The sequence below is a fragment of the Ursus arctos genome, unplaced genomic scaffold (genome assembly GCF_023065955.2).
Source record: "Ursus arctos isolate Adak ecotype North America unplaced genomic scaffold, UrsArc2.0 scaffold_17, whole genome shotgun sequence".
NCBI lineage: Eukaryota > Metazoa > Chordata > Mammalia > Carnivora > Ursidae > Ursus > Ursus arctos.
The window spans coordinates 48,419,229-48,443,760 of NW_026622841.1; the positions used below are offsets into that span (position 1 = coordinate 48,419,229).

The window sequence follows — 24,532 nt, forward strand, 5'->3', positions numbered from 1 at the left end:
CAAATGTATGAGATAAAGTAATAAATGAACAGCAGGAAAGTATGTCCGTTACCTGCTACGAAGTACCGCAATTTTCTCATGCTGAAGGGTAGTTTAATAGCTATTCAAACTGAGTTAAAGTAAAATTCCTTAAAAAAAAACCCACATGTACATACTACTGAATTCTATGGTATATTAGTAGTTCTTTGTATATTAAATAAATATAAAATCACCAAGGTGTCTGTTTTCCATCATTTCTACTACAGATATGCCACTTTCTAATGAACAAAGGGTACTTCTTTCAATTTGCTTTTGGATTTACAATATAATAATTGACTTCTTGAAAAAAATCTTTGTTTAGTAAAGACCTGTAACTTCTGCGCAGATTTTTTGTTGTGGTGGCAAAACATACATAATAAACTGTATTATCTTAACCATTTTCAAGTGTACAGTTCGGTAGCATTGAGTACATTCCCATCATTGTGCAGCCGTCACCTCCATCCACCGCGAGCACTTCTTCATCTTCCCCAAATTAAACTCTATACCCACGAAACACTGACTCCCCATTTCTCTCTCCTCCCGGGTCCCTCGCGAGCACCATTCTCCTGTCTGCCTCCTCCAGGCACCTCGCCTGCGTGGAATCAGACAGCACTTGGCCTTTTGTGACGGGCTTATTTTACTTGGCACAGCGTCCTTAGGTTTGATCCATTCTGTAGGCTGTGTTGGAATTTTTTTTTAAGGTTAAAGACTATTCCATTGTGTGTGCGTGCGTGTGTGTGTGTGTGTGTGTATCACACTTTGTCTATTCACTCACCCATCCATGGATACGTGGGTTGCCTCCTCCTTTGGGCCATCGTGAATAATGCTGCTGTGAACACCAGTGCACTTCATTGTTTCTTTTTAAAACTGACACAACAGGGCTCTCCCTGAACAAGGCCACACGTAGTTTATGGAAAATACAAGATGTCTTTGGCTGACACTTACTTAACCTCATAGTTTGAACCTTGGTGCAATATAATAATCAGAAGCTTGTTTGCCAGTATATGTCACCAAAGTTACAGTGGAAATATATTTATGATTAGTCTTCCCAGTTCTGAAAAGGAATATAATGAGAGAGGACTCAAAACCGTTAAAGCATTTTCCACCCAGTCTTGAAATTCTATTTGACAGGAAGGCTTGTCAGAGGAAGAGTGTCAGAGGCAGCCAGTTGAACATAATCGACTGCAAATGAAGATAAAACCTCTCCTATTGGGGCGCCTGGGTGGCACAGAGGTTAAGTGTCTGCCTTCGGCTCAGGGCGTGATCCCGGCGTTCTGGGATCGAGCCCCACATCAGGCTCCTCCGCTAGGAGCCTGCTTCTTCCTCTCCCACTCCCCCTGCTTGTGTTCCCTCTCTCGCTGGCTGTCTCTGTCTCTATCGAATAAATAAATAAAATCTTTAAAAAAAAAAAAAAAAACCTCTCCTATTAACATAAGAACTAGGAAGATCCGTAGGAGAAGAAAGGGATAAAGAAAGGGGGGGGTAATCAGAAGGGGGAATGAAACAGGAGAGACTATGGACTCTGAGAAACAAACTGAGGACCTCAGGGGAGGGGGGTGGGGGAATGGGATAGACTGGTGATGGGTAGTAAGGAGGGCACGTATTGCATGGTGCACTGGGTGTTATATGCAACTAATGAATCATCGAGCCTTACATCGGAAACCGGGGATGTACTGTATGGTGACTAACATAATATAATAAAAAAATCATTTAAAAAAATAATAAAAAAAATCAAGGAAAAAAAAACACCTCTCCTATCAAAACTGAGGGCCATAAAAAAAAAAGACACTATTGATAGAATCTTGGACTCGTTAATGTGCAGCAGTCTCAAATAAATACAGCCTATTCAACCATATATTTGATATATTTGCCAGAGAAAGTGCCAAAAAAATAAGTTAGAAAGGGAACCTGACTATTTTATGGCCAATGAGCTATGGAAAACCTGCAGAGTGAGGAGCAGGAAGGGGGGGTTGGCAAGTGGAGAGCCGCGGCCTTGAAAAGGCTCTGCGCCCAGGCTCACCTGGATTCCACTCCCAGCTGCTGTATTTCCTAGGGGTGTGACTTCAGGCGAGACCCTTAACCTCTCTAAACCTTGGTATCTTTACCTTAAACTAATAAAAGGAATAGTTTTTGTTTTATAGAGTAGTTATGAGAACTACAATAAATAATCCATAATGAAAAGCATCAACAAACGGTAGTGTTGATTATAAAATGACATTATTACAAAGTACCTGACTCAGAGTTGGCTCTCCAAAATGTTTCCTGCTTTCCTTGACCTAATTGGATCAACATTCTTGAGAGTTTGGTGTGTAAAGAAAAGGTTTCTTTTTTAAAGATCTTATTTACTTATTTGAGAGAGAGAGAGAGAGAAAGCAAGAGCAAGGAGAGGGGCAGAAGCAGACTCCCTGCTGAGCAGGGAGCCTGATGTGGGGCTGGATGCAGGACTCTGACGCAGGGCTCCATGCAGGGCTCGATGCAGGGCTCCATCCCAGGACCCTGGGATCATGACCTAAGCCAAAGGCAGATGCTTAACCAACCGAGCCACCCAGGCGCCCCAAGGAGGTTTCTTTAGACCAATAATATTCTAATGTTTTTGCTCTCAAACTTCCTAAAAGGAATCTGAAGAAGTTTATATGCTCTTGCATGTGATTTTTCAACATAAGTTGAAAGGAGAGTAAAATTTTATTTCCCATGTATTGTAAATATTAGCATTTTAAAATTATAAGTTTCATCCCTCTTTAAAATGTATCCAATGGAATCTAAATATCATGGCAGTTTGACACCCAATATCATCCACTTAAAGATAGCAAACAAGTTTTTCTTAAACAGAAATCTTATTTCTTCCCATTTTCTCCTTACATTCTGATTTTCTCAGAGAAATAAATACAGCATATTCAACCATATATTTGATATATTTGCCAGAGAAATTGCCAAAAAATAAGTTAGAAAGGGAACCTGACTATTTTATGGCCAATGAGCTATGGAAATTCTCCTTTTCTCAGAGAAAATTCTCCTTTTCTCAGAGAATTTTATCTTCATGCAATATATTTTTATGCTTAAGCATCTTTTTAAAAAAGATTTTATTTATTTATTTGAGAGACCGAGCAAGAGAGAGAGAACGAGTGTGGGGAGGTACAGAGGGAGAAGCAGACTCCCTGCAGAGCAGAGAGCCCGACTCAGGACTTGGTCCCAGGCCCCTGGGATCACGACTTGAGCCAAAGGCAGACGCAACTGCCTGAGCCACTCAGGAGCCCTATGTTTAAGCATCTTTTATTGATCAATAAAATGTTAGCATTTTTAGATTTTAAAAATTAAAAATCTCCCCAGACACAAAAATATAGGTATCAAATATTCATTCTCAGTTGAGTTATCGCCTGTAATTATTATTTGTACATACGGATCAAAATAACATAAATATATTATACATTTCTATGACCATTAAACATATAACATTTTTAACAGAAATAGATCTCTTACTGAGAAGGAAGAGCTTTTCCCCCTAATAAGTTAATGTATCCATTGATAAAATTCTTTCCTAGAATAAGACAGGATTCAGCATTCATACTGCCTCTATTCTTTATTTTTATACATGCAAGTGCTCGGAAACATGCTGGCATGAATGCACTGGGGGTTGGAACGCTTCTTCCCTTAGGGTGATGGGACCTAAAGTAGCTCCTCTGTACATTTATCATGACGAGCACTGAGTAATGTATAGAATTGTTGAATCATTATATTGTACACCTGAAACTAACATAATACAGTATGTTAATTATACTGGAATTAGAATTAAAACTAAAAAAAATTATTTAATAAATAAAGTAGTTCCTCTGTATCTTCGGTAGCCCTTTACTGGGTCATGTAATCATCGTAACACTTGCCACTATCTGCAGATGTCTTGTTTGAGAACATACGCGTTGTTTGTCTCTGCTAGAACATCGGCTTCTGTAAGAGGGACCTTGTCTACCTTGCTCCCTGTTGGAATGCAGTAGGCACTGGGATATAAATTCTTCTTGGATGAATGAATAAATGATAGCTCATCTAAGAGGATCATTCATTTATGGAGCATTCCCTGGGAAAGGAACCATTCTTTCTCTATTATCATCAAACCAAGATCCTCCAAGGACCACAGTGGAAGAGGACCCTCCCCCCAGGCAGGGGAGCCTACTCTTGAGGTTCTCCTTATGGTATGACTGATATTCGGCTGGAACAATTAAACTCCGCTCAAAATAACAAAAGAAAACTAAACACGGGCGGTAACATACAGCTGGAAAATCTGGGATATTTTCAACCTGGGATCCTTCCCATGGTTGAAGATGTGTGAAGACACTTTTCAGTAGGGGTGGGGTTGGAGGAATACCGCATTTAGCTGGCAGTAGGCAGGACAATCCTGCCCAGCAAAGAACTCTGCATTTTCTGGCCCACTCAGGACTGTGCTCCCACATGGCATTTTAGCTTCTTATACCCAGGAGCACTCTCAAGCTAGAGCAGACAACATGAGTCCCCATTCCTGTCTAAAGTCTGTTTTCTGAGTTCAGGGGTTCTGACCGAGCACGTCTTTTTCCAAATGCCCATCAAAAAGAATGCCCACTGCCTCTGGTGATACCCACCCTGTCCAAACAGTACAACACAACACAATACAACACAACACGGGAGGGCCATCATTCCTAACAGAGACAGGCGACTCTTTAAAACTATTATTACGCTGGAACAAGGTAGGGTGGGGAATGTGCTGCAAGAGGGGGAAATGAATTTATGCTGACCTAGGAAAGGCCAGCCTAGTACTGTGATGGATGAAATAGATTTAAAATACCTGCTCTTCTGTAACCCAGTGCATTTCTATTTACTGCGGCTTTTGTGAGCTCTCATGCAACCAAACAGCAAGAACGTGGACTTTCCAGCTATGAGGCTTGTGAAATGTTCCCTGAAACACTCCCTCAGTCTGTTCATAGTATTTTTCTCCCTCCAATTAACCCAAATGGCCAGGTATTTTGTAAATTGTCTTTGAGAATTGACGGAATTTGTCTAGGCTTTGTGCCACATAAAGGCATGCAAGATTGTTTTCCCTGAGTAGACTAGGCAGAGCTGCTGATGAAAGATACCTCTTCCTAGAATTTGTGTTACAAAAATTTTAACCTTGAGGTTGAAAGGTGCATGTTAGCAGAAAGATTGCAGAATCTTGCACAAATTCACTCAAGATAACCAGAAACAAACAAACGCTGACTTTATTGAACAGCAAGAAATAGTGTTTGGTATGTTTCATTCAGAGCCGACCTCTTATTCTTTACAATCCCAAACCCATCAACAAGAAATACATTGAACATCTATGTGCTCAATAAATAGTTGTTGATTCAAAAGCCTGCTTGTTGCATGTACATGTATTAGTACATTTTATTTCATTTTTTAAAGATTTTATTTACTTCTACGTTTTTTGAAAGAGAGAGTGGGGGGATGGGACAGAGGGAGAGGAGAGAGAATCTCAAGCGGACTCCACGCTCAGCTCAGAGCCTATACAGGTCTTGATCTCACAACGCGGAGATCACGACCTGAGCCAAGGCCAAGAGTTGGAGGCTTAACCAACTGAGCCACTCAGGCACCCTTTAAAGAGTTTATTCCTAAGTAATCTCTACACCTAACATGGGGTCGAACCTACAAGCCCTCGATCAAGAGTTGCACGGTCTACCGACTGAGCCAGCCAGGTGCCCGTAGTACATTTTAAACTCATTATCAAATAGCTTTTACTCACCAGTGTTTACATTATAAACATTTTACCGGTAAGTGAAAATTTTAGTATTAAAAACTTCAAAATGGCTGGCTGTCACTAATGAAATAGAAAAGCTGCCTATTTCACTCGCTCCAGCTACCTCACTGAAGATGGGGGAAAACGGAAACGCACATCGCCTGACCGCACGACCCCCTTCGTTGTAGGAAACATACCTCAAATAACAGGGTTTTGTTTTTATGTTTCATGAACACGTGGGGACTGTTCCAGGATCCCCTTAGTATTGAATGGCGCGGTAGGCTGGAAAACTTTCTAATCAGAAAGGCCTCTTTCAGCCAACGCACCAAGATACAGGACTTAGGTTGTCGGCTTTAAAAATGGGCTTGCAAACGCCATAGCTTTGGAAGTCCGCCGCCTCCCCCGGAGCACGCGCCCGGCCCCACCTGCGGCTCTGCGCGCTCCTGGGACGCCCGGGGGCCGCGCGCGGGCCCACGTCCCCGGGCAGGAAGGGGCGGAGCCGCCGCTGCGGTGGCGGGAAAAGAGGCGCGCAGAAAGGTACCCACCCCCTAGCCCGCCGCTAGTCGCCCGCCGCCGTCCGCGTCCCAGGACCCGCAGCCGCGCCCGCGCCATGCCCGCCCCCGGCTCCCAGCTGCAGCGTCCGCCGTCGCCGTCGCCGCCCGCCGCGCAGAAACCGGGCGCCGAGCCGCAGCCGCCACCCCACGGGGAGCTGCAGTACCTGGGGCAGATCGAGCATATCCTGCGCTGCGGGGTCCGGAAGGATGACCGCACAGGCACGGGCACGCTGTCCGTGTTCGGCATGCAGGCGCGCTACAGCCTGAGAGGTGACCCCCGCGCGCCCGGGGCGAGGGAGCGTGCGCCCGAGGGGGCTCCGATTGGCCGCCGGGGGAGGGGGGCGGGGGCGCCTGGGATTGCCCGGGACTAGCCATCAACCTTTAGTCCTAACCTCGATCCTGGGAGCTCCTTAGCCCCGCTTTGCAGACCCCAAAACACAGGCTCGGGCTAGAGAAATGATTTGCGTAACGTCACGCGGACAGGAGTGACCCAAGTGGGAGGTGAAACCAGGTCCTTTGGGTCCGGGTCCTGCGCTCTAAATCATTGGTCGTGCTGTCTGCCCCAGAGCGGCCGCGGTCTGGTCGTGTTTGCCTCATACTAGAGAGTGGGAGAGACTCTGCCCGGGCTTGGCCCCGGACTTGGCGAGAGGTTCCCCTTTTTGCTCCTCCTCTTCTCTCCCCCTTCTGGCCCTTCGGTTTGGCAAAGTTTTTAAAAATTGGAGCGAAGGAATAAGGGCGGGTCAACGGCGGCGGGAGGAGAGCGCGAACCAGAGGCTGGGCAGGAACTTGTGGTTCCTGACGATTTTTCCGTCTGGTCCACACGGACCAGCTTCCCTCTTAAACCTTGAAACAGCAACACCAGAGTCCGAGTAGAAGTTCTTACTCGTCTTTTCCATTAAAACAGGATGGCTCCTGAGAAGTTTCTCTTGGCGGTTGTTAGAGTCAGGCTTTCAGGGGCCAAACAGGCGGGTGGGGGGCGGGGTGCACAAGACAAATATCCTTGACACAGCTATGGGGTGGTTTTGAGTAGGGAGACGCACTGTTAGTAAAGCTGATTCAGTGTGGGGAGCAGGGGGAGGACCCTCAACCCCACACCCACTTAGAGCCTGGAGGTTACCCAGGCTGCAGGGTAGACAGGGATCCACTTTCCTGCAGCTCCACACTGTGGCCTCCAGTGAGCTGCAGGGCTCGTTTTTTACTCCAGCCCATCAGCTCAGACCCTGGGCAAGTTACCTCTCCGGTCTTCAGCTTCCTCCTGTGCTTAAAATAGAGAATATCATGTTCAGTAGGCAGTACTGATAAAAGTAGGTGCTTAAAATTCTCCCCTTGTTACATGAATATCAACTATATGCCTGATAAGGTGAACTGAGCAGGTACTGAATTTAGAGATAACGTTTACATTTTGATCTCTCTGTCGCTTGATGCAAACTTGTATATTCCCTCCCGGTGCCTGTAAAGTGGAGATCTTAAGGATGCCTCAAGGAAGGTGGTTGTGAGGATTCAATAGGGTCACGCATAGCAAGTAAACCGTTACTATTTTCGGTACGCTTAAATAATAGAGGTTAATTTGCTTTGCAAATAATTAAAAACTATTCCTTAGCTTTGGTTAGTGTGATATCTCGCATCCCCCGGACCTGAGCAAGTTTTTCCTGGCAGGATAATCATGGACTAGCCCCGGGAGCCTTCAGCCTTTGTCTGGCACATGTTGTGTGTTGTTTTCACACCTCTGTGAAGGAATCCTACTAACTGGGAAGTGGGTGGGAGCTCTTTTCCTGTCTACAAGGGCATCCCTGCCTGGCCAGTGCCCCATCTAACCACGTGGAATTACCGTGGTGGTTGAGGGATTGAGGAGGGCAGTCTCAGTCTGAATTGTGTCACTGACTTAGGCCACGGCCTGGGAGCTCCACCCTGTTGTGGGGCACCCACATGATCGGAGTCACAGTTTTCTGGTTGGTCCTGTGGTCACTCAAGGGCCTTATGTCCCCGGGGGCAGTCCTCCTCCACAGAGAAAGCTGGATGATGTGTTCTATTTTCCCATCTTGAAATTATCTGGCGAACTGTTTTTCAGATGAATTTCCTCTGCTGACAACCAAACGAGTATTCTGGAAGGGTGTTTTGGAGGAGCTGCTGTGGTTTATCAAGGTAAGGAAACTGCTGCTATTGGAAATCAACAGTCAGTTCTCAACCCAGCACCAGTGAGATCCTTTTAAAAGTCCGATCGTGTCACTTCTCACTTATAGCCCTAGTGCATCTCATTTCACCCAATAAGACCCCACTCACCTGGGGTCCCTGTCCCAGCTCTGGCTTCAGCAAAGTGCCACTCTGTTCCACCCACCTGGCCTCCTTGCTGATCTTTGAGTACATCAGGACATTCCCAGCTAGGGCTCTGGCGCTTGCCAGTCCTGTTCCCTGGAGCCTTCTTTCCCTACATGTAGCATGACTCACTCCCTCACCTCCTGCCAGCCCCTGCTGAATGAGCCTTCCCTAACCTTCGATCTAGGACTGTGATGCCCCCCCATACACATCGTCCTCCCACCCTCCTTTGTTTTCTCCATAGAGAAACATCATCAGCTGATATATAATGTCTGCCCTCTCCCTTTCCCCATTCAAGGGGGAAGATAGACAACAAATAAGCAAGAATGTGTTAGAAGCTCCATGAGGGCAGAGAATTTGTTCTTCCTGTTCACATTTGTATCCCCTGGGCCCAGAACACAGCCTGCCACATAGTAGGTGCTCAACATAGAGTGATATTGAATATAGATCCCAGCCATGTTGTCATATTTGTATAAGCTAGAAGGATCTCTTGAGTTACAAGCTATACTTCTTCCAAAGGGCCAAGTAGGTACCTTGAGCGGAGGCTGAAGTGATATGATGATGGACAGCTTCCTCTCGCTCTGTCTCCTGGTCCAGACCAGTGATCTTCTGGCCAGTGCTGTTCAGAGGGTACCTGAGGAGATGGGCTCAGTTCTGGGCCATGCAGAAGCTGGGATCCCTTCTGCAGAGCACTCAGTGTGGCTTGTATGGTCTTGGGCCCAACCAGACCCAAGACTTCTTACTGCATTTTAGAAAGGTTCTTTCAGATGTGGATCCAATCCAGTCTTCCTTACTTCCGCATTCTTGAGGTGTTTTCTTCTGTGTTGTCTTACCTCAGCCGGCAGTGAGCGTCTAGTTCAGGTGCGTCCTCAGAAATCCCAGAAGAGGCCGTTCGTAAACCAGCTAGAGCCCAGTCTGAATGGATGAAAGAGGAGACATCAGAAGCAATATGGGAGGGAGTGTCTGGGTGGCTCATTCAGTTAAGCATCCAACTCATGATCTCAGCTCAAGTCTTGATCTCAGGGCTGTGAGTTCAAGCCCTGTGCTGGGCTCTACACTGGGCATGGAGCCTACTTTAAAAAAAAAAGAAGAAGAAGAAACATGGAAAAGATTGAAAAATGACTTATTGGAGGTGAAAAAAATAGTACAAACTCAAAAACAGAAGGGAGGAAATGAGATGCTCAGAAATAAAATGCGTTCACGTGTTTTATCTTAATTTAGCTTGAATTCAGGATTCTAGGTACTCTTCACCAGGAACATGCCAGACTCACCTCCGATAGAGCTGCTCCCTGGTGACTGGGTGAAACACGAGAGTCAGGATGAACCCACGCTGCAGCCGGCGTCTGTGGGCAAGATGGAGACGTGGGGTCTGTGCCGAGGTTCAGATCTGTCGAGCGCTGAGCACTCTGCTTAGGTTTTCTAACCCTCACAATAGAGTGTGGGGATGCGAATGTGCTCTTCCATGGGTGGGGGCAGCGAGGCTAGGGGGTCAGGGAGCTGTCAGAGGAGAAGGGTGTGGACGGCAGGCATGGTGTATGTGGCCCCACAGCCCTGCTTGTCACCATTACAGCGTGTCATACCCAGAGGCCCCTGAGGTCTGTCTTTGACCTGGATGCACGAGCAGGACACACGTTAGGATGATACGGGCCAAATCTAATGAGATGACGTATAAGTAATCAACATTGGCTTGTACTTGGGAAAAAACAAAGCCCCGCCTTAATTGCAAATACGGGTTGGGGTAAACAGAACTGGACAGTGGCACATATGAGATAATGTGACTGATTTGTAAGAAGAGCTGATACTGATTTGGCCAGTTAGTGAACTGTCCTATATACCAGGTCTGAGATCCATTGAACAGATGGCGGGTGAGGCATTAAATGCATTTTGGGGGATCACACTTAGACACAAAACACATTTGGTTAAAAAACACAAAACCGTTAGGTGAAGTGGGAATAATGAAAGGACTTGGAGGTGTTTAATCTAGAACATTTAGTTGAGAGGAAGCATCACCTGTCCTGGAAGTGATTCCAGGAGACTGTCGTGGGGGCCCTTAAAAAGTCTGAGCTGGGACTGGCCCTTAAAGACAGGACATGCCGTGCGGGACGTGTTGAGTGCCTGTCCCTGGTATGTTAGCCCAGGCCAGAGGCACAGCTAGTAGGAGGCCCTTAGGGTGTCAGCTTCTTCACCTGGTTGCCTGCTCTGCTCTCCTGTCTCTTCCAGGGATCTACAAACGCTAAGGACCTGTCTTCCAAGGGAGTGAAAATCTGGGACGCCAACGGGTCTCGAGACTTCTTGGACAGCCTGGGATTCTGCAACAGAGAAGAAGGGGATTTAGGCCCAGTTTATGGCTTTCAGTGGAGGCATTTTGGGGCAGAATACAAAGATAAGGATTCAGGTGAGAAAACAGAGCGATGCCTCATTTCCTGAGCGCTCATCGTAGTGAGTTGTCCCCATTGTTTCAAGTGAAGCTGGGGGCATAAGAAACCAGCGTCTGGGGAGCTGGTGTAGAACTTTGACCTTGTGAGAAGCAGTTTCAGATTCAGGTAGAGGTCAGATCACACTCGGTTGCTAGCATTTATTGGGTGCTTGGTACTTTCCTCACCATGTGTCATTAGCAGGTAGGGACATGGTGGGTCAGTTGATTGCTGTGCTGAGGGAATAACGTAGGAAGAAGCCTGGGGATTGCCTTCAGTGGCTTGATCTCCCTTTTTAAGGCTGATCCACAACACACACTTTAGGTCGTGCCCATGTGATCGCCGTCCTTGGGATCCCCTCTTCTCCCTGCCCTCCTGGGGTGGAAGAAGATGAATCATCTTATTCCTGGACTTAAACCTTCCTCACTCACTTGGTGGCACCATTTGCCCCCGTCCTTTGACCCTTCCTGTCCTGCCTGTCCATAGGTCAGGGGTTACAAAAGCAAATGCCTACCTCCTCAGTGTGTGTGTGTGCGTGTCTGTGTGTATGTGTACACACACGTACATAGGAAGTAAAGGAAGTAATCGCTTGCTGGCTGGACAGAAACCATTGATAATTTTAGCACCTGTAGAATTATATAAACACCATCACCAAAACACAGAACTTACTATTACAGTGCATCTTTTTCTTTTTTAATCTCTGCTATTACTTTTTCTGAGGCTATGATCATGACAGGACTTCCCCCCCCCCCCCAAAATTAAGAACTACTGGACTAGAATGTAGTCTGACACCAGTAAGCAGAGGTTTAACTGGAGGGGAGATGAAGCTCCGTACTTCTCAGACTTCGCGGCTTCCAGTTCCATGTCAGGAGGAAGGAGAGGAGTTAAAGTCCAGAGACCAGAAATGGGAGAAAAGTACAAGGTGGTGTGAGAGTTAGGTTTCTTGATAGTTATAAATCAGTAGGTGTTTGGCTGCTAAATTGTAATTTTGGGTGGAAGTGTTGGGGGATAGCATCTAGACCCTAGAACGGAGTCTACCGTCCTCTGTTATTTCGAGTGTGTGTGGAATGGTGTCTTCTCTTTGAGATCCAGTACTTTCCGTTGCAGCAGCGTGATGAGAATGGTTGATGGGTATAGAGACAGTCCCGTGGGGACCAGTGGAAGAAACGGATCGCTGGGTTTGGAGAAAGTTCGCAACAGGAGGGGAGGGGTGGCACCATGACAGATCAGATATTTAAAGGACTCTCGTAGAAAAGAAAGTAACTTTGTTATGGCTCCAGAGGATAGACGTCGGACTGAACTCAACATCACCCACGAGAGCGGAGGAATTTGTAGAGCGCCTTGGATATGCTGTAGCATGGGCCACGGGGGGCTGTAGTAGGACAGTGATGGATGGCCTCCAAGGCCATCTCACGGGATGCTGTGACTGACGTGTGGGCGCGTCTTCTCTTTTTGACAATTCCACAGATTATTCAGGTCAAGGAGTAGACCAGCTGCAAAAGGTGATTGACACAATCAAAACCAACCCCGATGACAGAAGAATCATCCTGTGCGGCTGGAATCCAAAAGGTTGGAAGCACCCCAGTTATTCTCTGGTGTCCAGACTGTACCATTAGCACAAAGGGAAGCCCTGTGCCTTTGCATGGAGGCCGCCAATAGGTGGCTGGACCCTGGGAACCACCCCCCCAGCCACGTGGCTGGTGTGACCCTGGGCAAGTCACTCTTGGCCCCATTTTCACCTTCAGATGATGGGGTTGGATGAGGGTGATCATAATGTGTGTATTTATACTTCTTTTACTCCAAAGAGGGCTTTAAATCACCTATAAAAATACACCCGGGATTCTAACAGTTTAAATTGGGGCGGGTGAAGTTCCATATCCCCTCCACCTGGCTGTTAACAATTTAAGTTATATTGTAACATTAAACTCTACCAAGGTGTAATAAATATTACTCAGAGTGGAATGTTTGCTTTTCTAGTAGAGACTTTGAATAGGGGAGCGTGTGCCTGGGATGCTAGTGTCCTGTGGCCCCTGGGGATGAATGCCTTCCTCCCGCTCGTAGCTTGCTGCCAGAAGGCAGCACGAGTAATTCTGGCCGGATGAGTGTTGCTTCAGTTGTGGACATACATCCGCAGACGTCTCGTGTTGATGGATGGGTCACTGTGGGCGTGGTGCCATCCCCAGGATTGGAATGGTCTGCTTTTGACCTAGGGGGCGGTGTGCGTCATGGGGGTCACTGGCTCAGTGGCCTGTTCTCATGATCTCCCGCATAGGAGTCAGCTTCTGTTTCTCTCCTGTTCCATGTGCAGCTGCGATCTTTAAAACCACCCGTGCCTCATTTTCCTTTGTGCTGGCCCCTCAGATCTTCCTCTGATGGCCCTTCCTCCGTGCCATGCCCTCTGCCAGTTCTACGTGGGGAACGGCGAGCTGTCCTGCCAGCTGTACCAGCGGTCGGGGGACATGGGCCTGGGCGTGCCCTTCAACATCGCCAGCTACGCCCTGCTCACCTACATGATTGCGCACGTCACCGGCCTGAAGGTGGGCTGCGCGGGAGGGGGCGGTAGCTGCCAGCCCCAAGCGCTGAGCTCTCAGGTTGTTGAACGTGGAGAAACTGACTGCAGAGAAGTCGGGGTCTGGTTAGTTTTAAAATGTGGTCTTCGTAAGAAACGAAGCTGCTCGCCTGGCAGCCTTCCAGGAGCTTTCTGTCTTTGCGGTCTGTACAAGCAAACGGGTTTATGTGGGTTATTTATAATACAAGACACCTTTTGTGACTATCAGCTTTTCTCAAAAACTACACTGGTGAAATTGTTTTTTGGAAAGCCTTAGAATGTCTGCCTAGTCCACATAATGTGCTTTTAAATGATGTGTCTGAAAGGAATTGAAACTAAAACATTTGCCATTTTGCTTGCTCCCATGGGACTTAGCCAGGTGACTTCGTACATACTTTGGGAGATGCACATATTTACCTGAATCACATTGAGCCGCTGAAAATGCAGGTAAGATTGGTATCTGTCACACTTCGGGGTTCGGTACCTTCTCTTGTTAAGATGTTGCCTTCTGGGGCGCCTGGGTGGCACAGCGGTTAAGCGTCTGCCTTCGGCTCAGGGCGTGATCCCGGCGTTATGGGATCGAGCCCCATATCAGGCTCCTCCGCTATGAGCCTGCTTCTTCCTCTCCCACTCCCACTGCTTTTGTTCCCTCTCTCGCTGGCTGTCTCTATCTCTGTCGAATAAATAAATAAAAATCTTAAAAAAAAAAAAAAAAAGACATTGCCTTCTATATCCCTCGTGGAACAGACTTTCGGCTCTGTCCTGGGGCAGAGATAAGATGCCAGCTCCAACCACAGGGACAGGTGGCAGGCAGGTGGGCGGGGACAAGGCAGACACATCCCGCAGCCACAGGCACTTCACATGACAGGTGCTGAGATACTCAGTACCAGTACCAGAGAGTGACAGGTGCTGAAATACTTAGTGCCAGTACCAGAGAGGGAGAGCCCCCATGCAGACCGGTGGGTTTGGGACCTTCCCCAGGGTAGCATTTCAGCTCATTTTTACTTGGGAGAATTTAAATGGTGATGTTTTCCCTTCATATTATGTTACATACCATATGTAGGTATTAACTTTCAAAAGTCTGTCCAAATCCCAAGTTACAGCAGCCAACAAATGATTTGAAATGGCAATTAAAATGAGTGTCTAATGCTTAATGAGCCCCACAGGAAAAATGATCGAACCAGACCCTATCAGCCCCTTCCAGATGAGATCCAGGTTTTGAAAGTTCCTCCTTTGTGGGAGCTTGGCTGCTTTTGTGTAGAGGGTGACTTCGGGGTTTGTCCAGTTGCTTCTCTGGCTGTACGCTGGACAGAATAATGTGAGGCTGGAGCCTGTGTCCACGTCCCCATTGCCGCCATCTGTTCATGCCAGGAAGCCCGGCTTGCATCCCTCTCTGTTGTCACCAGATGTCATCTTACCTCACCCTCTTTGTCAGGGACAGTTGAGATAGGGATTAACCATACTTGAGCGCCTACCAGGATTTACAGATACAAAAGTGAAAGACTGTTCCCGTCCTTAATAAATTGACCAAGAGCAGTCGATTAGAAGATGAGCCACGGGGCTCCTGACGCAGCATGATGCCACAGAATCTCCTTCGGTCTCGATGGGTGGGAGAGACTCCGTCGGTTACATTGCACGAGTGTGGCAGGGGCAGGGGTCTGCACTATTAGACTCCTGTGAAATAATATTTTGTCGATAAAATACTGTGTACTTGTTTCACAGGGAGAAGTAAAGCAGGTTGTGCAGATAATGGCAAAATAATCATCTCCTATTGTTTTTAGCTTCAGCGAGAACCAAGGCCTTTCCCGAAGCTCAAAATCCTTCGAAAAGTTGAGACAATCGATGACTTCAAGGCTGAAGACTTTCAGATTGAGGGGTACAGTCCTCACCCGACTATTAAAATGGAAATGGCTGTTTAAGTGCTTTTAAAGGAGGTATTTGAAGGCTATTCAGTCTGTAGGGGTTGGACTGAGTGCCCAGGTGAAAGCTTGTTTGCCCTAAAGGAAGAAGGAACTAGGTCAGAAATCTCTTGGCGACCAGCGGTTATTATTAACTGGTAAGGATGTTGCCACTGGCAAACATAACCTTGCCGGTTCTCTTAGTAACCGAAGGCCTTGAGTTTGATTAACTCACTGAAGACGTGTGAAAATGCCGAGTTTGGGAATAAAGTGAGGAGAATAAAAACTGGAAGGCTCTTAAAATGTGTACATGCATTTCAACCCCACGGTTTTATGAAGGTCTGTGAATTTCAAGAACTACACATCAGCTCTTCCCCCACATCTGAGCTGCATAACACCAGCATCCATAATAATGTACAGTTGTGGTTATGAACATTTAAAGTTATGTGCTTTAAATATTGCTATAATAAAGGCATTTTCTGCATTGTGTTCTGCATACATCTGGGTTTGTTTTTAATTTTTTTATTGTATATTGCCATTCTGCTCACTTCCTGCCTAAAATAGATTTAACAGAACCCTCGTAAATACACATATGCTCTGTTCTCTTTTGGGTGCTTAGTGGTTTAGTATATTTTAGAAGTGGTGACTAAACTGTATCTTGCCCTATTTTTCTGTGGTTCATCTAATTCTGGCTGCATTTTATCATTAGCATATAATGATTATTTAGGGTAAAGGTTTAAGGACTATGGAAAAATAATGTATGAAATGCCATTTTCCTGCCCATTACTGCTGCCATGGTTTCAGAATGGTGTGAATCCTGCTAATACACTTAGAACAAGAAAAGAAAGGCTAAGCCACTCCAGGGCTAATCCGTGAAATCCTTTTACCTCTGTTGCACACCAGATACCCCATAGTGCTGCAGAACTATTTTTACTCTGCTAATTTTTAACAAGTGGGAGACAGAAGGCATTGTTCCAACAATTATGCAACCTGCTGCTTATTTTCAAAGTACAGTTTAATGTCCAGGTACCAGCACTTGATAGAAATTTTGTAGGAACATCTTTCTGCACTTGGAGTTAAATCTTAATTTGTTTAAGGATTAATTAGGAGAATGTGTGTTTATTTGCTAAAAGAATCAAGTAATAATGACGACTGAGCTGACTCCTGAGGTTAACAGGACTTTCAGCTGAAACTTGTTTTGATTGCTGGGATGACTTCTTTCCCCTGTTTTTGTAAAACCACACTCCAAAAGTGGTAAGCCTTTTCACTTAGGAAAGGGTGTTAGGGCTGAACGTTTAATTCTCTTGAGCAGCAAGGAGTTTCTTCCAGACCTCACCGTCTGGATACTGGTGTTTCTTTATAGATTCCTCCTTCATTTCTGTTGAATAACCAGCATCCTATCAAAGACCAAAAAAACGAGTAATGTTAATAACCACCTGGAACAAAACTCCTATATGTATTTCTGCTGCTCACAGAAATGCTGCTTTCGGATTATTTGAAATGGGGAAGGATACACTTCATTGGCTACGTCTCAGAATTAACCTAATCACACTTCCTTTGACAATTCAACCTCCGTTGGTGAAAATGAGCCCCAGTGTCTCGGACATGATGAAGATAAATGGTCCAGATAACACAACCGCAGCCTAAACGTTTCAATTCACTAACTTGCTACATGGTGCCAGGTTTGGTTTTTGTTGTTTGGTTTTGCGGTTTTGGCGGGGGGGCGGAGGAGAGGGGTTTGCACAAGAAGTGTACATTTTAAGGTCTCAGCTGGTGTTGGGAAGAAAGGCTGGCATTAGAGAAGCCTTGTTCGGGCAATTTCAGCCTCAACCCCTGACCTTCAGGCCTTGGGAATTTGATATTGCTAACTGAAGAGCCATTGGTAATTTCTAGATACTGAAAATAAGCTCTAAGGAGACAGCTTTGTGCTCTAGGGTCTAACCCACAAGAAAAGTATACCAGGGGCTGGAAGCTCCTTGCTTCCTCAGGGAGGCCTCTGGCCAAGCTTACCTTCGGAGGCATGTAGGACGCCTTCTTGATTATTACAGGATACCTGAAATGTTCATGCAGGTGGTCGACATATTCACACATCCTAGGAGGAAGGAATCAGATTAGGACAGTAATGTCTTAGGTCACTCACGTGGTACTAACTGTTAAAGCAAAGAGGTGAGCACCACTGAAGAAAGGGTGGCCTCGATCGGGTGCATGTTTCTATGCAAATCTTTCCTTCTCTGCCTCAGGTTCTTTCTCTGTAAAAGCAATGTGAGGGCTTGGATGAAGCCTCACGTGGGTGGGTACCAAAAGTCTCTTGGAACTCTACAGATGGTCCCTGACTTAACAATGGTTTGACTTAAGATATATCGACTTCACGATGAAGCAAAAGCCATATGCATTCAGTAGAATCTTAGTTCAAATTTTGCATTTGAGGGGCGCCTGGGTGGCACAGTGGTTAAGCAACTGCCTTCGGCTCAGGGCGTGATCCCGGCGTTGTGGGATCGAGCCCCACATCAGGCTCCTCCGCTGTGAGCCTGCTTCTTCCTCTCCCACTCCCCCTGCTTGTGTTTCCTCTCTCGCTGGCTGTCTCTATCTCTGTCAAATAAATAAATAAAATCTTTAAAAAAAAAAAAATTTTGCATTTGAATCTTTTCCCAGCTCGTGACGTGTGATACGATCCTCTCTTGTGACGCTGGGCTGTGGCGGCAGCAGCCCCCAGTCAACCACGCTATCGTGAGGGTCAACCACCAATACGCTAACAACTGTTGTACCCATACAACCATTCTATTTTACACTCTGTAGTATTCAATTAATTACATGAGCTATTCAACATTTTATTATAGAACAGGCTTCACGTCAGATGCTTTTGCCCAATAAAGACTAATATAGGTGTCTGAGCATGTTTAAGGCAGGCTAGGCTAAGCTGTGATGTAGGTTAGGCGTATTAAACACATTTTAAAATGTATTTTCAATATATTAATATTTATCAATATGGAGGTCAATATATTACTGTTTCAATATACTATGATGGGTTTATTGGAATGTGAAGCTATCTTAAGCCAAGGAAGATCTGTAAAGGTTTTGTGACCCCCAAAGATATCCACTTAGGCTCCATTAAGTATCTGGGATTATTTGGGGGCCTTTAGCCAAAGGCTAGATGAGTAGATTAAAATCACCAAGTGAGATCCCACCCAGCTGCACACATGGTTTAGAAAAAAGAGCACAGGTTTTACTATCAGACCAATCTGTTCAAATTTGGGGTCAGCCACCCTCTAGTTTTGTGACTTGGGGCAAGTGACCTAAGTCTGCTGCCTTACTTGGGTCATCGGTTAATGAACAGCTAGGACAGGCGGCCCAGTGCCGGGTGCTGGGCCTTCACAAAGGAACTGGCAAGACCGGGCCGCATGGTTTCAGCAGACACAGACACTAAGTTATCAACTACAATCTGCGCTACGTATAATCTACAAAGAACAGGCTACAGGTGAGGAACCAGCCCCCCAGGAGAGGACGTTCTGGCCTTGAAGAATGAGCAGGGGACGGGTGTTCCACAAGGTCACAAAGCAGGGGTGCCGAGCTGCACCCCACGGCTGCTCCGCTCACACAACGGCACTCCCGAGCAGGAACGCGGCACAAGGCACCCTCGCCCACTCGTGGGTGGTCACGAGGCACTGCGCTCAGCGCTGGCCCTTTTCTGGGCCCTCAAGACCGGCAAGACCTTTCAAGGTTGGTCTGAACCTCCCCTTGGTCCCACCTTCAGGACCGAAATGAGAGGGGGCAAAAGCAGAAAAACCTAGGAATGTTCACTTTTTAGCGTACAAAATATTTCAGACATAAAAGGCAGCATCTCTGTACTCACCCCCTATCTTAAGAGAAAAACTGTTACTTTATCATTGAGGCCCCATCAACCCTCACAGGTCCCATTTCTCACCCACAGTCCCACATTTGGTGTTTACCATTCTCACGCACGTATTTATGCTGCCACATATAATGATCATGGCCAGTGATCCTTCTGCGATACCACATTTAACTCCAGGAGGAAAGAAATGCATAATAAAGCCATATGCGGGGGCAGCTGGATGCCTCAGTCGGTTAAGCCGCTGGCTCTTGATTTCCGCTCAGGTCAGGATCTTAGGGTCCTGGGATCCGGCCCCATGTCATGCTCTGCGCTCAGCAGGGAGTCTGCTCAAGCATTCCCCCTCTCTCTCCCTCTTCCTCTGCGCGCCCCCCCCCCCCCCCCCCGCTTGCTTGCTCTCTCTGAAATAAATCATTAAAATAAAAATAAAGCTGTAAGGGGTGCCTGGGGGGCTCAGTCAGTCAAGCGTCTGCCTTCGGCTCAGGTCATGATCCCAGGGTCCTGGAATTGAGCTCCACATTGGGCTCCCTGCTCTGTGGGGAGTCTGCTTCTCCCTCTCCCTCTGCCTGCTGCTCTCCCTGCTTGTGCTCTCTCTCTAATAAATAAATAAAATCTTAAAAAAAAAATAAACCGTATGTGTGCAGATGACTGGAAGACTGTCTTAAAGTTCACCTGGGACATGTTGAGAAATAAGGTGGAACGAGATGCAGCCAGATTACAGAATTCTCCAGCGCCAGGACCAAGAGATTGGACGGAAGCAGAGAATATGCGTATGATGGAAGCAAGGCTTTAGAAAGGAAGGTGTTCTGGGGGCGCCTGGGTGGCTGGTCGCTTAGCCTGGGTGGCTCAGTGTCTGACTCTTGATCTCAGCCCAGGTCTGGATCTCAGGGTTGTGAGTTCAAGCCCTGCTGGGCTCCACACTAGGTGTGCAGCCTACATTAAACAACAACAACAACAACAAAGGAGTTCTGGTTTCCATGGGGTTCCACCCACCCACCTATCACGCACCTAGAAAACAAAGGCAGCTGCCATGAACCCACTCCTCGGAAAGAAAAAGAGATCTATTAACTGCTGGGGCTCAAGCGTAATGGCCCCATGGAAAAAAGTGGAAGCAAACCCAACTCGGCCTTGGAGTTATAGGACGTGGCGAAGGACAGAGTTCTTAGTGCCTCTGATCTCCAGAGCCGAATTTTACAAGGTCTGGCCTGGGCTGAGGGACGCTGCTGAAGTTAACTCCACGTTACCTGTTCTTGAGGCTTGCAGAAACGGATATGAAGTCAAATATGATCAGGTGCTGAACCAATTCACAGAGGCCAACTCCACCAGCATGGGGGCAAACGGGAACTACAATAAAGACAGATTTCTACTTAATGCCAAGGGGGGTGGGGGTGGCGGATGAAAGAGAACCTGCAGTTTTTCTCATTGCCCGCTGGTGATTACATCATTCATTATTATTTAGGGATGAAAATCGTCAAAGACTCCCTGATTAGGCCGAAAAGAGAGTCCCTCCAGAGGGACCCGCAGGTTGGCGGTGGGCGGGAAATGGAGGTTTGGCGTGCGTCTCTGGGGCGCCCTTACTTTCAAACTTTTTGGCCATCAGCAACACTGAGAGGTTTTCATTGACACTTCCCAGCCTGCAGCTGTCAATCTGGAGAAACTGCAGGGCTTTTGCTTGTAGGAGTTGCTTAAATATCACTCTATTGTGGCACTGGAAATAGAATTAAAATAAAACCAGCAGAAGAGTCAGCTTTGGCCAAAGGCCTCTAAACCCTGCAACTCGCTGATGCCAAGGCACTCGGCAGCGGCCTTGGAGAAGCCCGGGCTGTATTTATTCTTTGCTCTCACCTGACCTGGCACAAAGCGAGGCCCGATAGTACAAGCCGGGGACCTGACTGCTCACTGCTTTGTAAATCTGCTCGTGGGAGGGTGTGAGTCACGCAAAAGTCACACCGGCTTGACATCTATTAAGGCATAGCCGTCAGCGCGGCTGGCAAGTGGGAGGCGAAGCAAAGCATCAGGATGGAGTGTGGGGATGGCGATGAGCAGGTGGCCCGGACGACGACAAACCCGAGGCTAACCAGCATTGCTCCTTTTGCGGAAACCCCAGAATCTGTTCCTTCGCACTGCTCTGCGGGTGGGCGGACGGCCGCAGGTTTTGGCAGGCATTCGTGCTTCGTTTATAAGCACAAAGAGGGAACGCAGTAATGTTTGTTCAATTTGGAAGCTGGCTTTCTTAAAACCATACAGTGCATCTTATGTCCCTGCAGGAGCAACTTTAAATTGCTGCCTTGTAAATTCTGATTAGATACTTTGGAAAAGATACATGGCCTTACGTCATATGGATTGTCAGAAAAGAGACAAACTTTTGACTCTATCCGACTCCAGACTCTACTGACGTGCTGTAAAACATCCCAAGCTCAGAGATTTAAGAACACTTCCGAACTCGGAATAATACGGGTGGTGGAGCCTAATGTATGCCAGTGTCCCCAGCGGGTGGCCAGTGTGTACTGGCCCCAAGGGAATGTCACTTACCTGTTCTCCAGTGGCAACGCCAATTCCTAATGGGGCCAGTGCCTATACAATAGAAGGCAACCTGATGTTATTTTCCTAAGTCTTTGAACTAAAACTCCTAATGTTTAAAAATATTTACAGTTGTTTCACCACTTAGAGCCGAAGAAGGAATCGTGTCTGCTGTGAGGCTGTGTGAAGTTTCAGGAACGGCAGAAGGTCGGCAGGGGGGTTGTGTGTGCACACGGGAGGGGCTGTTCGCCTGCTGCCCTTAGCCCCCTTCCTGCCATAGCTCCGCAGATTCTCCCCGCCGCCCCCCTCAGTAGGTGTTCTAGAACCTTCTCCCTTCAAGCTTAGCGAGCAGTCTTAGATCCACTTTACAGGTCAGGCTGGGCTCATTCCTTACCTGGTGAAATCCTCACCTAGCAAACGCTGGAGCCTTCTTAGCATAGCTCTGCTCTCTCCATCCTCCCACCTAAAGATACCTCACCCTCTCCGCCCAGGCTCCAGGCTGCTCCCTTCACACCTGCACTGGGATTGCCACAGGCAATTTCCTTGGGCACCTCTCGTGTCTCCCCAGCTCAGCTTCCCTTGTTCAGGAAATGATGTCAATGGCACTAATAGCTAACTCTGTCCGAGCTCCTACCACCTGTCTGGTGCTGTGTGAAACCCTGACTGAAATGACTTCTCATCACAGCCCGTTGGGATAGGAGCCACCCTTGTCCCCATTTCACAGATGAGAAACAGGTACAGGGCTAGTAACCATTCCCAGATCACAATGCTAGAAAGGGGTAGAACCAAGGCTTAAGGCTTGAACTCCAGGCTAACTCCAGAGCCAGGGGAAGCATCTGAACCACTAGATAGGAAACCTTCCCTGCAGAAAACCCCTTAATTTAGGAGCCAGGTGCCCCCGATCCTGCTACCTGTCCTGCCCCTATGTGTGGATGTGGGTGAGTCACAGACCACCCAAGCCTTGGCCTCCTTGTCCCCAGGTGAGGAGTTAGAGTGGATGGTCACTGGGGCACCTTCTAGCTTCCTGGCTTATGCTTCCAGAAACCTCTAATTTAAATGAGTGTGGTTCTCTATCTTAAAACAAAAACAAAAACCAGAGTGGTGAAAAATGGTAGAGGAGTAGGAAAGCCATTTGACTTATTCATTCTACCATTTTAAAGCGTATGTTTCTGACACTAAATAGGTACCAACTTCTATTTCTTCCTTTTAAATATATCCTGACCTGCTCTGGTCTAGCTGTCCTGTCCCTTCACCGCCCACCTGCCTAGTTTACTGGGAAAGCCTCCTAGCTTTCCTCTCTGCCTCCAGTTTCTTTCTGCCTGTTTCACACTCCCCTGTATCCCATCTCAATCCACCCTATATGTTTTTTTCCAGTGAAATCTTTGATCCCATTCTCTCCTTCAAGACACTATGGTGGCTCACTGCGTTGGAATGGACCCATCACGCAGCCCCAGGGACCTGTCTTTTCCACAATGCCCAAGGTGCACCTGCACTCTGCTGGGGATCTCCACAGCCCCACCTGTGCCGGCTGTCTCTGCAGCTTCCCTGTGCCTCGGGTTGTCTGTGCCCACATCAAGCGATCCCTCCTGAGGGGACGGCCTTCCCCATGTAAACAAAACCTTAGAGGGCTGAAGCCCGGAGGAGCTTCCAGTGAGATTCTCCGGGCAGGGGTGTGTGTGTGTTGAGGGGGGGGGGGCATGCTGGTCCCTGTGTGGGCAGGCAGGCAACACTACCCCCAAAGAACCCCAAGGTGAAAGTCTTTGTGGAACCAGGGCCCTCACCAGATTCTCATTGCAGGATGACTCCTGAGAAGTTTTCAGGTCTGTTTAAACTGACACAGTCACCCTGTGGTTCCTGCTCTTCCTCCCCCCCCCCCCCGCACCTTTGCTCAGGGTCTGCTCTTGTCTTCCCTCCCCAGCCACTCCACTGCCCCAGCCCAGCCCTGTGTCTATCTGCAGGGACCTTCCTCCTACCATCCTCAGCACTCGGCCCCCACCCAACCATGCCAGCTATCTAGGATTCATGTGTCTTCATTTCTCTGTGGCATGGCCGTGAAGTGGGGAGAATGGAGGGCATCCCTGGAACACAGGCTTCTGTGGAGGGCTTCTGTGAAGGAGCTCATACATTCATGTCCTGAGAGAAATGGGGCAGGATGGCCCCCATAGGACCCACAGCTTCAAATAGGACGCCCTGAGCTGTCCTTCCCAGAATGTGAAACTGCCTGTCCTCAGAGGGAAAATTTTCAGAGTAGGGGAGAGTAAGAGCAATAGAGAGTCACCTGGCAGGGGTGGGGGTGGGGTGAGGAATCTGCTCCCAGGCAGCCAGGAATGGACTGTAAGGCCAGCAAACCTACACCCGACAGCACAGTGTTGGGGGGAAAGGGCATCAGAGGAAGATGTAAAAGGGGAGTTAGGGGCAAGTGCTGGTCTGGTCGGGGAGGGGGAAGGCTTACACTCAACATGCCTCATGCTGTGCGGGGAAGGCACAGCCCCTCTCTGCGGGCAGATGCCTGGGGCTTGGACAGACACCGTCGCATATTCAAATCACACAACCCATTCCTGCCCTGATTTCTCACTCATCCAAATGCCTTTGGTTTAATGTGGCTCCTCATGGAGCTTGCTCTGGTCAGAGGATTCGAACATTCAGTCCTGCCAGAAGTTGGGACTTCTCCTCAGAAGTGACC

At 47.5% G+C, this 24,532-nt stretch overlaps 2 protein-coding genes and 1 long non-coding RNA gene across 5 annotated transcripts in view; 1 reads left to right on the top strand and 2 right to left on the bottom strand.

Moving 5' to 3' along the window:
* Window positions 1–6,274: 6,274 nt before the first annotated feature.
* TYMS (thymidylate synthetase) lies at window positions 6,275–15,978 on the top strand. 2 transcript variants are annotated; one of them, XM_026496054.4, is made up of 7 exons: window positions 6,289–6,579; window positions 8,378–8,451; window positions 10,843–11,017; window positions 12,504–12,605; window positions 13,398–13,573; window positions 13,960–14,031; window positions 15,366–15,978. In XM_026496054.4, the coding sequence occupies exons 1-7, from the start codon at window positions 6,366–6,368 to the stop codon at window positions 15,501–15,503; spliced, it is 951 nt and encodes a 316-aa protein (XP_026351839.1). In that variant the 5' UTR covers window positions 6,289–6,365; the 3' UTR covers window positions 15,504–15,978. The 2 variants fall into 2 exon arrangements, with proteins under 2 accessions (XP_057169198.1, XP_026351839.1); XM_057313215.1 differs by lacking the exon at window positions 15,366–15,978 and having other exon boundaries at window positions 6,275–6,579; window positions 13,398–14,300.
* Window positions 7,182–14,254, bottom strand: LOC130543940 (uncharacterized). Its single transcript, XR_008959730.1, has 5 exons — window positions 10,809–14,254; window positions 9,894–9,965; window positions 9,456–9,537; window positions 9,156–9,256; window positions 7,182–7,564 (listed from the first exon to the last, which is right to left on the bottom strand). It is a non-coding gene; the product is annotated as an uncharacterized LOC130543940 (long non-coding RNA).
* A 504-nt stretch (window positions 15,979–16,482) lies between the features above and the next one.
* The window catches only part of ENOSF1 (enolase superfamily member 1), a 28,566-nt gene continuing 20,516 nt past the window's right edge, over window positions 16,483–24,532 (bottom strand). For both annotated transcript variants that reach the window (XM_026496052.4, XM_026496053.3), the window contains 5 exons: window positions 21,862–21,903; window positions 20,908–21,037; window positions 20,574–20,673; window positions 17,493–17,574; window positions 16,483–16,879 (listed from right to left, as the gene is read on the bottom strand). In XM_026496052.4, coding sequence (XP_026351837.3) covers window positions 16,778–16,879; window positions 17,493–17,574; window positions 20,574–20,673; window positions 20,908–21,037; window positions 21,862–21,903 — 456 coding nt within the window. In that variant the 3' untranslated portion in view covers window positions 16,483–16,777. The remainder of the gene's footprint in view (window positions 16,880–17,492; window positions 17,575–20,573; window positions 20,674–20,907; window positions 21,038–21,861; window positions 21,904–24,532) is intronic.

Coding starts and splice junctions, on each gene's coding strand:
- TYMS (XM_057313215.1), top strand. CDS start 6,366: ATGCCCGCCCCCGGCTCCCAGCTGCAGCGTCCGCCGTCGCCGTCGCCG. Junction 6,580..8,377: donor GGCGCGCTACAGCCTGAGAG/GTGACCCCCGCG, acceptor ACTGTTTTTCAG/ATGAATTTCCTCTGCTGACA. Junction 12,606..13,397: donor GTGCGGCTGGAATCCAAAAG/GTTGGAAGCACC, acceptor CTGGCCCCTCAG/ATCTTCCTCTGATGGCCCTT.